The sequence below is a fragment of the Podarcis erhardii genome (genome assembly GCF_964252035.2).
Source record: "Podarcis erhardii genome assembly, chromosome: 14".
Classification (NCBI taxonomy): Eukaryota; Metazoa; Chordata; class Lepidosauria; order Squamata; family Lacertidae; genus Podarcis; species Podarcis erhardii.
In genome coordinates, this window is record NC_138503.1 from 30075166 (window position 1) to 30089125 (window position 13960).

Below are 13960 nucleotides of genomic sequence, written 5' to 3' on the forward strand. Positions count from 1 at the left end.
GCTGGAATAAGAAAGTCTTTGTTCAGCAAAGAGGCTGCCTGTCTAATTTCAGTTGGGAGGGAGGCTATTGCCTTTATATTTATTTGTAAACATATGGCCAAAGGAACTATGTACATTTAGCCCAGAGGAAAGGCTCATCCAGGTTTCTGAAGCTCTCTTCAAATCCCTGAAAGGCTGTCATCACACTGAGGGGGGAAATACTGGGGTTACAGCCAACATTAGGCCTACTCAGAGGAGACACAGAAAAGGCTCCGTCTTTTGTTCCCACCAATTAAGGTCCCACCAGGTGCGCGAGGCTTGGGGCGGCAACCTGCCGCCCCAAGCATGGGGAGCCCTCCGGAGAGTGTCTGCAAGCCTTGCGCGCCCGGCGGGACCACTCGAGGCTTGGGGCGGCAGCCTGCAGCCCGAAGCACGCTGAGCCCTCCGGAGGGTGCCCCGTGCTTCAGGCAGGTGTGCACAAGGCTTGGGGCGGCAGCCGCGGCTGGGGGGGGGGAAATAATTTTTTTTTATTCATTCCCCCCCCCCCAAAAAAAAAACCCCGAGGTGCGTCCTATGAGCCGGTGCGCCCTATAGGACGAAAAATACAGTAATTTGAGATTTTAACAAGGCCTTTTAAAATGTTTTGACATTCCTTTATAACATATGCAGTGGAACCATCATTTTCAAGACAGCCCTCGTCACAAGCCTGGCAAATCTAGAACTGTACTTGATAATCTAATAATACTGGTAGTCTTTATTTGGTTTTTGTTATTTTAACCCAGGGGTCGGCAAATTTTTTTAAGCAGGGGGCTGGTCCACTGTCCCTCAGACCTTGTGGGGGGCCAGACTATATTTTTTTTGGGGGGTGAACCAATTCCTATGCCCCACAAATAAACCAGAGATGCACTTTAAATAAAAGCACACATTCTACTCATGTAAAAACACACTGATTCCCAGACCGTCCGCAGGCCGGATTTAGAAGGCGATTGGGCCAAATCCGGCCCCCGGGCCTTAGTTTGCCTACCCATGTTTTAACCCATGTGCAGTTTTGTTTTTCATCTTTTAATTCTCATCTAATTGTTCTCTTTGTTTTATATACATTATAAAATGAAATAGATAAGTAAACTTTACACACACACACACACAAACAAAAAACACCAAACAATTTAGGGGTTTACAGGGAGGCACCTCGAACTGAGCCCAGAAAGAAACAAGACTTCAATACAACTGATGAGAGATCACTGCAATGTGGTCTAAAAAGTCTATGTTGGAGCACAATCAGACCACCAGCAGGGTGCAAGTGACACCCTTTACCCTTCTTGGCTCGCCATGGGAACAAGGAAAATGTTTCTAGACAGACTCATAATTCGGCTGTTGATCTGACAGAGATGACTTTAATCTGATAGCCCAAAGTGAATTACAACATCAAAAACAAAAGAGATTCAACTTTTTAATTATTATGGTACTGTTTAGAAATTGATACTGTAGAAAAGAGTATTTAAAAAGCCAGGTTAAATTAAGCAAAAGCCAAAATAAAACAATTGCAGAGTTCACTGCACACCTCTCAAAACCAGAACTAGAGGGGGCCTCTTGCCTGGGAGGCAACGGTTACCTCTTCCCCTGCTGTCCAGTACAAGCTCGGTTGCAAACCAACACCACCAGCTTATCGCTTGCTACTGCCGCTGCCGCCGCCACCCTGGTATTGGAGTTCTCCAGCCTCCCTTGGGTATACGGAGCTGCCCGAGGATGGTCAAGGCCATATTTCAAGTGATTCAGATTGCTGTTCACATGGATTCCTGAAAGAGAGTGAAGAAGAGACTTAATGGTCAACACGCCACAGAGAGGGATACAGGGGCATATATGGTGAAGCCATCTGATGGCCAAGTCCAGATAACATGGAGGTCACCGGTAAATGTTTCGTGCTCTTGGGTGGCCTTTTCTCAGCCTATGCGGAACAGAAAAAGAACAGAAGTAACACGGGGGAGTTAAGCACAACTTAACAAGGTTTTTTCTTCCCTTCCAAGAACAGTCATGTTAAACATCTCTGGAAAGGTTGGGAGGCAAAAGGAAAACTCTTGCAGGAATTAGGCACATGCCAGACAGATGGCCCAACAGCCCAACGTACCTCTCTGGCTTAGGATCCCCTCAGGCCGGTAGATCTCTGGGGTCTCAAAGGCAAAGATGCAGTCGCTTTCCTGCACTGTGTCAAGGTCGTCCAAGTCAGAGAAGGAGCGGTGGAACCCATCATAGTACATCTCAGTGAGCACGATCTGCAGGAGGCCAGAATGTAGTAAGTACCTGTGTTGCAGCATTGCCGAGGCCAAATAGCAAGACTCCTAAATGCTACATACACCCCCTGGATAGATCAAAATAATAAAAAGTCCCAGAGACCCGTCTAGCTAGGGCTCAGGGAGAAGCATTTCCCAGCTTCCCAAAATCCTTCCACTCAGGAGTGGAAAACTGGAACCAATCACTTTGAGGGTTTCTACAATCATGCAGAAATAAAAGGGATCACTGAGACACCACCACCCTCAGCCACACATCATAAACACTGCACAGGAAGAGGTATTTGGTACATTTTTAGGTCACTGGATGCTGAACAGTGAGTGTGGTACAGTTGCAAGAATCAGCCCCAATGTCCTCAACCCTGATGTCTGGCAGGATCAACATTCACCTGTTTGGTGGGGATTTTGGTTTCCCTGGACACAGCTTCTCTCAGTCGCGCCACTGTTCCAGACAGAGGCACAGCCACCCCGATGCGCATGCAGTGGGAGCACTTCCCTCGGTACACCACTGTGATGTACAACGGCCTGCAGAGAGGACAACAAAGGCACATCTTTTTGGAGGGCAGGCATTTGGGAGTTGGACGAGGAGGCAAATCTGCTGAGGTTCAGCAAGGTGGGTGGGGTGGAACAGGACTAATGCACACATGGACATTCTGGGCCCAGCTGCAGCTCACTCTCCACAGGCTGCAAGAACTTTAGCTCATTCATTCATTCATATGCCGCTTTTTCACACACACGCAATTGATACTTAAAGCGGCTTACAACAAAGAAAACAGGAAACCACTTCAAAACCAAAGAGTGCACAACAATTTCATAATAACAAAGCCAAACACCACAATAGCAAATTTAATTACATACAAAAAAGATAAACACTTTTCACTATTATAAATGTAACAAGGTTATGCAAACAACATCCAGCATCCAATGGCAAAAATCAGAGTTTCACCCTGGTCCTAGAAATACCGCCTGCCCTGATGTTGCTCACAGTCCCTCTCCTGCAGCAGATTCTTATAAGGGTTTGAGATCAGGGGGGTAGGGAAACTGGAAACACCCCTCACTTGCTTGCTCAGCACCAAGAAGATTTGCAGCATATTGCTATAGCTTGAACTCTCTCCACTTTTAAACAGTGAGGATTCCTTCCCCACCCTCGCCCCCAAATTTAACTGTGGGTCCTCAAGACTATTAAAGAATCTGTGAGCTATACAGGAAATAATTTGGCCAGCTGAGCCAGAGGTTCCACATCCCTGGTGTGCAGGAAAGCGCCAATGAGTGAGCAAGGTACACTCTTCCTCCCCGCTCCTTTTCCCATGGCAAGGGACACATACCGTGTGTGAGGCAGGGGGATTGGCAGAGAGATGCACAGGAACGGGTCGAAGGTATTACTCTGCTTCTGGCAATGAGGACACGTCAAGGATGACCTGCCAGATAACAAGGGAACAGAAGCCTCATTTAGGACACAGTACAGCAGCCCCCTTCTCTGCAGAAGGGATAATCAGAGGCCACCCAACTCCCAAATTCCCTTGCAATTAGAGCCTAGAAAAAACACAGCATTCAAGCAAAATGTGACGATATCACTGGTCCTTCCATTCCCCCACATCCACCTCTTGCAATGAGCAAGATTAAGATCTGGCTCCCATAAGGTGAATATGCTCTTCCACACAATATTAAAAAAGAAGGAAAGATGTCAGGCAGGTTTGTAGACAAGCTATTCTTCCGGGTGCAGAGATTTATTCACTTTTCACTGAAGAAGCATTAAATCACATGGCAGCTGAGAAACAGATTCACCTCCTCAGCTGTTGAGAACTGGGCCCTAGAGGCCACACTGGAAAGCTGAGCACCACACCTGCTGCCCCAAGACCTTGTTTCTCAGCCCCAAGGAAAAGCACCCAACTCACAAACTCCAGGGCAGGCAAGGTGAATCAGGGAATGAAACAGATGTTCATCCCAGAAGGTGGTTATGCTCCGTAGAGAACAAAGAGGCTTCCTCCTTGTCCCAGGAGCCCTGCCAGTGTCTCTGCCCCTAGCAAACCAGACACAGAGCAAAGTGATGCTGACAGCCAGGCAAGGGGCGCCATACCTGTATTGGGCCTGAAAGAGTTCCTGGACAAAAGTGCTATTGATTGGAAATGCAGGTCCTTCAATCAGCACTTCATCTTCCAAAGGCGGCTGGAAGAAAAAATGCATTTTGTAAGGGAGGTGTTCAGGCATGTGCTGGGGGAATCACACGCTATGGCGGGCAGAGGGCAGAGCTAAGCACAGGAGGAAACAAACTATCTGCTTCTGCAAAATGCTCAGGGTAGTAACTATCTGGTTTGTGTTTGCACACCTCCACAGCCAGAATTCTGTGAGCATGCAAACATGCAGAAACCTATGCACATCTGGAAAGAGCTGCAGAATACTTTCCACTCAGAATGCACCTAGCACAGCCCTCGGGCTTCAGTGGCAAGATGGGACTCATCCAAGTATTTCTGGGTCCGTAACTCCTTCAACATCTGACTCCTTTGGAGCAGTAGATGCACAGGCATGCAAAGTGTCAGCTGAGGACTCCCTGGGCCACTGCCAGCATGCCCTGAAGATGCGCCTCACCTTCAGAGGTCTGCCATTGTTCTTCACTATGTTGTTGAGGTCCTCGTGAACTCGGTCCAGGAGCCAGAGGAGGAACTCCTGAGCGTCGTGCTGTGAGCTCCCTCGATACTGCATGGCATTCTTGGAAACGATGCTCTGTGGAGAAGCAGCAGAGCAGCTCAGCAGCTGCACCAAACCCCTGGGAAACACCCACCCTCACAGCTCTCCGGAACGGAGCAAAAATGAATATATATGTCACCACCAGATGACACTGTTGTGTTTCAGCACAAGGAAAACTGCAGTTGGGTGAATTTTTGTCCTCTAAGACCAGCTAGCAGGGAAAGATGTTGCTCTCTGGGTCAGTAAATTCTTCCAGAGGGAGGTGAGGCATCCCTATTAAATCCTCAGTTGTCTTCCATCCAAGACAAGAGAAACTGAGAACCCAAATAGTGTTTGTTTCCTCCCTCTCCACCCTCTCCAAGGGAAAACAGATGCTGCTTACAGGGAAGGATAAATGCATGCATCCCTTTGATCAAAGCAGATAAGAGAAGCCCAGTGTGGGTGGGGGACTGGATCTAGCAAGGGGGTCAAATGAGACAGGTGGGGGCTTTGCACTTGTCAATTGGCATCAGGTGGCTTTTTTGGTCCACAGGGGTCTGGCAAAGGAAGCACTTTGAAAGAGCTTCTGAAGAGCCAACAGACAGTTGACCTGACACCTACTGGTCTTGCTCTCATTAATGGATTACCTGAGGAAAGGCTCTTTCCCTTTTTGCAAGGCAGCAGAATACCTGTACAGTGTACACAAATAACTATGACAGCTCTTCTGGAGGAAAAAAGCTCCCTTTATTCAAAATAGACCTAAAGCAATTTATGTATTCCCCCCCCCCCCAATAATTGTATGGATTGTTCTCTTTGCTTGCCCGAAGTGAAACTGGACCCATAAATCCTAGCTGGATTAGTAGTCAGCTACATAGCCTCAGTGGAACAAGAAGAGAGGAAACAGTCAACAGGCAAGGCTACAATCTTGTCATTACTCATTATTACCAGAGGTTTGCATGTCTACAGCCATACTACCCTGAACACGCCTTATCTCGTCTGATCTTGGAAGCTAAGCAGGGTCAGGCCTGGTTAGTACTTGGATGGGAGAACAGAGGTTTGCAGGGGGGGGGGAGCAAAACAAGGGCAGCAAGTGGGGCAACCCTTCCCTCCAACCCCTAGCAGAGATGCTACATCTTAGCCCGGTGCCACCTAAGAAAAAGCAAACTCTGCTTTCCTGCATTAATAGTGGCTTATTTATTTATTTTTTAAAAGAGAGATTTGTTATTCATGCGACTTATTACTAGAGGCTTTTGCTACCAGTTGCCAGAATCAAATTCCTTGGTCACCTCTGACACCTATGTTTAGAGACCCCTGGAGATAAACATCGACAGCTGCCAAGATTAAAAGCTACACCATAACTCAATGTGCTAATCTACTTTCCAGCCATGCTATCATGAGATGGAATACCTCACATAAGTTTGAGGTAATCCATCGTTCTCCATCCTCCTCCTGTACTTTCTAAAATACATGGGCTTAAGATGGTTAACACAGATCCCAAGAGATTAGCAACTCTTTGTTAGGCAGACCTGATTCCCACCAAGTCTGGAAAAGCGGCCACTTCCCTCTCCTCCCAAAGCTGCTTCTCTCTCTGCATTTCTCAGCTGCCTCTCATTCAGCCCTGGCCTCCATGCATGTAGGCACATGCTCCCCTTTCGCACTTGGCCAGCAGTGAATTTCTCACGTGGGGGTTCCGTATACAAGTACCACAAACGCAAGAGCCAGCCCCCACAGAATGGCCTGGCCATTCATAAACACAACTGAATTCCAAAGCTCCAGACTAGGCTGCCTATGTAGTGACACAACAGCAATAGCCCAGCAAGTTGCAAGAGACATCCATTCTTCCTACTATCCACTGACCCTCTGGAGAACAGCATTTTAAAGAATACGTGAAGTAGAAAGTTAGCTATGGGCAGCTTCACAAATTATGTGGCAAATGTATGTTTGATGTATATAGTCCAGGGTTTTAGGTAACAAATATGTATGGTGGGGGGCCTCTCTCTCTCTCTGACACAGACACACATGTTGCTGCTTATGGAAATGGTGTCGGGGTCGGGTCCCCCAAATACAGGCACACACTGTTTTGCTGACCTGCTTACTGCAGGAAATGCAGGTGACTAACAGGGTTCCTGTTTCAACTTCAACCCACGCAATCAATTTCCAAACCTAGAAGTGCTTCTGGACTCAAGTATGTTTCCTGAAAGGTGGCCCTTTCAGGCTCTTTTAACACAAAACCAGCCCAATGAAGGCCACTTCAGGTAAATGGATATTCATGCTAATTCAGTCTCCCTCAGCTACCAGATAGGGATAATATGGGGAGTTAACCGACCTCTAACCCACCACACAAAGAGCAGAGTCCAACACAACACAGTAACACAAAGGCATTTCATTGGCTGCTCTGGAATTCACACTTAAGCAGTGATATGATCCTGTTCACAAGACTGGATGCAATACAAACACTGAGGCACACCCAATCAGCTGCTGGAAAACAAGACAGGAGACAAAGGAAAAGTATTACAGTCCTGGATCATCCAGCTCAATATAATTCCTTCCAGTGGACTAAACTCAATGGGTGGTGGGACCTGTAATCCTTAAAAAAAACAAGCCTCCCTGCCCACAACTCACAACTACAACCCCCACATAGGTTGAGGATGCTTTCGTATCACATTATTAAAATTAATCTTCCTACATCACAGCCACTGCAAATCAGACACTACAATCTGGTCATGCAAGCAGAACATCTGTAATAGAAGCTGCCTGCTGCCCCACTCCCCCCAATCAGTTGAGGGCTTAGCCCCAAGACAGATAATATCCTCTTTAATGGACATTTTTCACCAGAACTGAGCCCCTTGGTAGCCATTATTCTCAACATCACTCCAAGGCTTCCCAAAACAGCTAAAGAGAAGGGGCAGTGTGCATGTCCCAGTTTATTGTAGGCTGCATGCCTTGCACATGGCCTAGCAAAGTCATAGGAATGCTCCCTCCTGGATGACGTTGCAAGAAGGATCTGGAGGTTGCAAAGGGTAGAAAGAATGGAGTGGGGGGAAAGGCTTTGAAGCCTTCCAAAGCAGAGCACAGAGGAAGAGTAAAAGGGACACCTCCAGATAACCTATTTATTGGACACTCATCCTGGTTTCCTTGCAGAAGATTTAAGTAGAGAATAGATTATATCTAATCTGAGCATTCATTCCTCCTTGTTTGCAGTTAGTCCACAATGAGCACTCATCCTGAATTTATCCTCCTTTTCCTTGTGGGATGCATATACGTCTTTCTTCATTCCTCCTTCACTTTACAATGCATTTTCCTGCAAAAAGTCCACAGTTGTCATCTTTTTTTAAAAAAAAGTTTAATTCGCTGCGCTTAAAACCACTTCAGTTGCACAAACCTAAATTTCCTAACATTGCCCCCCCCCAAAAAAATACTAACCATCTGGAGTCATGCAAAGATTGACCCTTTCCACAGCAGTAAGGAGCATCAGCCTCAAAACATAACCTTTTTCTTTTCAGAGGTCAGCTTTACCTGTCCTGTAAGCAATAAGTCGGATACAACTAAGTTGTACTTTCTAAATTTTCCTTTGTCACCATGAGCCCTAGAAGCTTGCTACCAAAAAAAAAGGAAGCCAATATTCAGCAAGCAATTTCTCTGCTTTGCTCATGCTGTAGCACACAGCATCTAATGGGATGATACTGCTGGCATCCCAGGTGCCCATAGCAAGGTGGTTGCTCAAGCCTGTCTATCTAAAGAGAGAAAGAAAGAAAGTCACCAGGCAACAGGGGAAAGGAGAATGTAGTTGGAGGCCAGGAAAACAAGAGGAGCTTGGCCACTGGGATCACTGATCTTGCAATGCCTCCTGCCACTCAACCACAAACCAGGCACCTCCCAAGTGTGACAGTCAGCTCCAAAGGGGGAAAGAATTTGCCATTGCCTCTCTAGCACTAAGCACCAACATAATGAAAAGTCATCTGTTGTATGACACTAAAAGAAAATGTTATGAAAATGTTTTATAGATGGTACATAACACCGGTAAAATTAGCGAAAATGTATAAGACATGTAATAAGTGTTGGAAATGTAAAGATAAAGAAGGCTCTTTTTACCATATGTGGTGGGAATGTAAGAAAGTGAAAGGCTTCTGGGAAATGATATATAATGAACTGAAGAAGATACTTAAATATATGTTTATAAAGAAGCCAGAGGTCTTTCTGTTAGGAATTTTCGGAAATGAGATAAAGAGAAAGGACAGTAAATTTGTTCAATATTATCTATCCATTTCTGCCTCAGAAATGGAAACAACAGGAAATACCGACAATGGAAGAATGGAGAACGAAGCTGTTAGACTATGCTGAGTTGGATAAATTGACTGGGAAGATTAGATATCTAAGAGACCAAAAGTTCATCGAGGACTGGGGAAAATTTGTGGAATATCTGGAAAGTATAAGTGAGGGACAGATAACGCTAGAGGGATTTAAAGAAGCACTGTGAAATGTGAGAAGTATTGTTTAAAAGGAATAGAAAAAGAAAGGCTCAAATAATGACAATACAAACCTAAGAAATGCGTAAATTAAATAATGACTACGAATGATTTACGGAAAAGCTGAAGGAAGTCCAGAAAAGAAATACTTTGTGAAAAATTGGATGTGAAATTATTGTGTGTTATTGTTTTTGTTGTAAATTAATAAAAATTATTTATATATATAAAAAAAGTCATCTGCAGGTGTGAATTACGAAAAAGCAGAGGATGGCTGTTGAAGGCTAAATTTAGACTTTGCTTGCAACTTTGCTGAGAACATACAATTCAATTTGTGTGTTTTTAAAAGGGTTGTTCCACATTTTTGTGCTGTTATCTATTCCAGTTCCAGAAACAAGCCAGTGACCAGATTTTAGTCAAGTATCAACTGTGCACAACTGGGAAACTAACTGCTTTGGCTGCCAAACTACCATGTGGCCAGGATAGGTGACATCAGCTATAGCTCAGAGATCCCCTCAGAGATCACAGCTCTCATTAGCAAAAGCTTTTAGGCCAGTTTGGCACAGCAACATCCAGCCACAGTTGCTGAAATGCATCGATTTCTGTTGGCCTCCTATTCTTTGGCAATCTCTGAGTTGTTCCATTTGCTTTTGGAGATACCAGTGTGCAGCGACACTCTCACAGCAAAGCTTGCTAATACCAACACAACTCTTGCTTCCCAACACTTACACCGAGTTCCTGGAGCTGTGCTGCCTAACCCACTGTGCTGAAAACGTAAGTTTATCCCCAAAGAAGACCAGATCTAAAAGCAGCTGCCTGGCCTCAAGAAGCAGCCATGACTTGATCCCAGCAGTGACTTCTTTGCAGAGGAAAGGCAAAGCACAAAGAGTACCCAGGCTGTAGTTCATTGGCTACTAGCCACAATGGCTACATTCTACCTCCACTGTCAGAGGTAATGTACCTCTGAAAACCAGCTGCTGGCAATCACATGAGGAGGGGAGAGCTGCTCCTGGGCTCATGTAGATGGAAGTCTTCCTCCAACATTGCTCCAGCAGTTGTGTCTGTTTCCTTCTTTTATTGGGACAATTAAGCTTATTTGGCTGTAAAAAGCAGGGGAGGATGCTCAGGGACAACTGTCAAATGTCTGGGTCATCCCCCTCCCCCCCCCCATTCCAGAGGTCAACTAGGACGTCAAGAGGATCACCTGCCAAGGAAAGCCCAGGAGCCCTATGGAAACCAAGCAGTTTGATCAGCCTCTTTTGGCAACCACACAAATTGCTCCTCTATCCCTGCAGAGATTAAGGGCCCAACCTAGACTCATTTAAATCCAGTTTCAGGCCTGCTTTTGGTTCTCAAACTGCCTGTCACACTGATGGAAGAGGACAGAGGGTGAGTAACCCTGTTAGTCCTTCTGGATCTCTCATAAGGTTTTGACCATAAGGTTACTCTTCTGGGTGGGTCTTCACATCAGAATCAGATGCCTGGTGACTGTTCTTGAGCCCCATGACATTTGCACTAAGAGGTCCTGAAGGGCTCTGTCTTCTACACACACATCCCAGCCCAATCTTCTTCCATGTTTACATGAAACTGTGGGGTCATCCAGGGACTGCAAAGAAGGGTTTCATCAATACACAGATGACACCAAACTCTACTTCTCATTTTCATCTCAGTCAGGTAAAGCAGTGGAAACGCTGAACTGGTGTCTGACATCAGTGAGAAGCTGGGCAAAGGCCAATAAGCTGAAATTCAATCTGGACAAGATGGAGGCACTATTGGTGGGTGCTTTGTCTGCTCAGGAAGACTGTGTTTAGGCAGTTCTAGATGGGGAAACACTTCCCCTAAAGCAGGTGTGAAGAACCTTGGCTACAAAATAAACAATTTCTTCATGCAACACATAGTTAAACTATGGAAGTCACTCCCACAAGAGGCAGTGATGATGACCAAATTGGATTACTTTAAGAGGGTGAGATAAATTCATGGAGGTGGATAAAGCTACCAAGGGCTACTAGCCACAATGGCTATGCTCTCCCCCCACAGCTGGAGGCAGCCATGCTTTCAAATACAGTTGTACCTTGGTTCTCGAATGCCTTTATACTGGTACATTTTGGCTCTCGAATGCCACAAACCCAAAAGTGAGTGTTCTGGTTTGCAAACATTTTTCGGAAGCAATGCTTCCGAATGCAACTTCCACAGCTGGCGACTGAGTGCAGGAAGCTCCTGCAGCAAATCAGAAGCCACGCCTTGGTTTTTGAATGGTACCAGGAGTCAAACAGACTCCTGGAACGGATTATGTTTGACAACCAAGGCACAAGTTTCTGGAAACAAGAGGGGAGAGGTCTCTTGTGCTCAGATCCTGTTTGAGGGTTTACCATTGAGGCATCTGGTCTGCCACTGTGAGAAAGGGATACTAGACTAGTAGAGCATGTTTATTTTTTCATCTTTCACATTCCAAAAATGAGGGGTGCTAAAAAGTTATAACATCACCTGGGAATTCAAAAGCTATTTTGGTTAAATTAATATAATTTAGTTTTGCGTAGTAAACAACTACAGTACATAGAATATTGACTTTTTAATGAATTTCCAATAATTTTAGAGTTGTCTTATAAGTGTGAAAAAAATGTACAGTACGTGAAATTGCATAAAAATCGAAATGTCAAAACTTGACAAGCTTTTTGATATCCTCAATTGTAAGTGTAAGATTTTTCTTTGCTCTGAATTTGACTGCCCTACAGATGCTGGTTGCAAAAAAGAAGCTCACGTTAACTGTACATGCCCTATGGAGATGAAGATCCCTGGGAAGGAACTTGCTTTCATTAAAGGTCAGAGAGAGAATACTGGTTTGATTGGGCCACATCAGACTGTCTTGCCAGATCTGCCTGAACATAACAGACAAGTCACAAAGCAGAAGCGGCAAGAAGATGAGAGAAGAAGACTTGCTGAATATAAGCAGTGAAGTAAGTAGGATGCTTGAATACCATGACATGAAATAATTTTCTCTGCTAGTGAAAATGAAGATGCCCAAGATGGAAATGGTGGAAGTTATGAGTTGACATTAAGAAAAACAAGTACGACTTCCACTTCAAATAAAAAGTCAGAGTACAACACATTAGAAATACATAATGTTGCTATGTAGAACATCGGATAGGGTGTTGGCCTTTGTGCCACAGCTGCCCTCACCACTGCCACCTTTCTGGGTGCTGGCTTGATCACTGAAGACAAGAGACTTGATCACAGTAAAGTCAAGAGGGCCAAGAAAAAGTTATGAAATCCCTGGATCAGGAATCTGATTACCTTTGTCAGAAGGATGAAATTGACAGCATCTTCTATGACATCCAGGAAGATACAACTAAAGTTACACTCAAAGCAGACAATTCAGATCAGCGGTTCCCAAGCATCATCTCAGAACAGAATTAATATGTGTGCAGTGAGCCAGGTGGAAGATATCTCTACCACTTCACACTGGAAAAAGGCTGGAGTTTTTGCTAATAATTTTGTAGATTTCATTAAGAAGAGCAGCATTGATAAGAGCCTGAAGGCCACTGAAGGTGATTCTACAATTCTTAAAACTGGTTCAGAGGGTAGTACCATGCACTGGGTAGAGATCAAGCTTGGTTGTAAGCTGATCGGGTTGGTTTGTGCCCTCCACACCAACGAGTTACCCCGTGACAGTTGATCCAGCACTAAATGGAAATACCTTTTCTAACAGCAAGTGGACAGGTAACATTGACAAGATGTTAAGACACTGCTACAGAACTTGACATTGATTCTTCATTAACCAAACTCACAACTGGAGAGCCTCTTCATTGACTGACAGTGTCATAATGGATCTGTCTACAGATCAAGCGTTCAAGTATTGGATCACACAGACCATAAGGACAGGAAAACTTCCCATGGATCTGGTCCTTCTTGAAACTGGTCCAGTAAGCCACTAAAGGCAAAGCTCCCAACAACTTAAGACTGATAGTGGAATACATTGTTTGCGTGTACTACCCCCTGCTGGTTCAACATCAAAGTAAAACAGCCTTGGGTGGAAGGCCTACACCAAATCTTGTTTCAGCTACAACAAGTTAGACTGCAAAAGAAGGCTGTAGTGGATGCTGTTTTGCCAACCACTCAACATTCAGCACGGTATGCATTCAGCGAAATGATAATCCAGAAACTCTTGTGCTCAGATAACAATGAGGAGAGGAGATCGAACCCGCAACCTTGGTGTTATCAGCACCACACCCCAACCAGCTGAGCTATCTTTCCATGGGAGTAACTAACTCAGGGCAATCAGCTTTGAACCCTGCTCCAATGCCACACTCACAAGGAATTGATACAGGGAGACTCCTCCCTGCACCACCCCCATCCTGGAGCACGGACACAGTGACCGGCATTACTTAAGTACACAGACAAAATGGAATTTGAAGATTTTGTCACTGTATTGATTGAGTTTATGGCTTCCCTGGCAAGAATCCATCCTGAATTTTAGTCTGGCTCAACACCCCAAGAGGCTTACAACTGCAAAACAAGAGGAACCACTATGATATAAATATAAAAGATTATTAAAAAGAAGCCATCTCCCAT

General features: G+C 45.0%; 1 protein-coding gene across 1 annotated transcript in view; it reads right to left on the bottom strand.

Annotated features, from left to right (window-relative positions):
- Window positions 1–13960, bottom strand: part of USP31 (ubiquitin specific peptidase 31) — a 33338-nt gene that overhangs the window by 8925 nt on the left and 10453 nt on the right. The window contains exons 2-7 of the mRNA XM_081840538.1: window positions 4851–4985; window positions 4342–4430; window positions 3590–3682; window positions 2654–2789; window positions 2105–2249; window positions 1592–1775 (exon numbers count right to left, since the gene is read on the bottom strand). Of these exons, the coding sequence (XP_081696664.1) occupies window positions 1592–1775; window positions 2105–2249; window positions 2654–2789; window positions 3590–3682; window positions 4342–4430; window positions 4851–4985 (782 nt within the window). The remainder of the gene's footprint in view (window positions 1–1591; window positions 1776–2104; window positions 2250–2653; window positions 2790–3589; window positions 3683–4341; window positions 4431–4850; window positions 4986–13960) is intronic.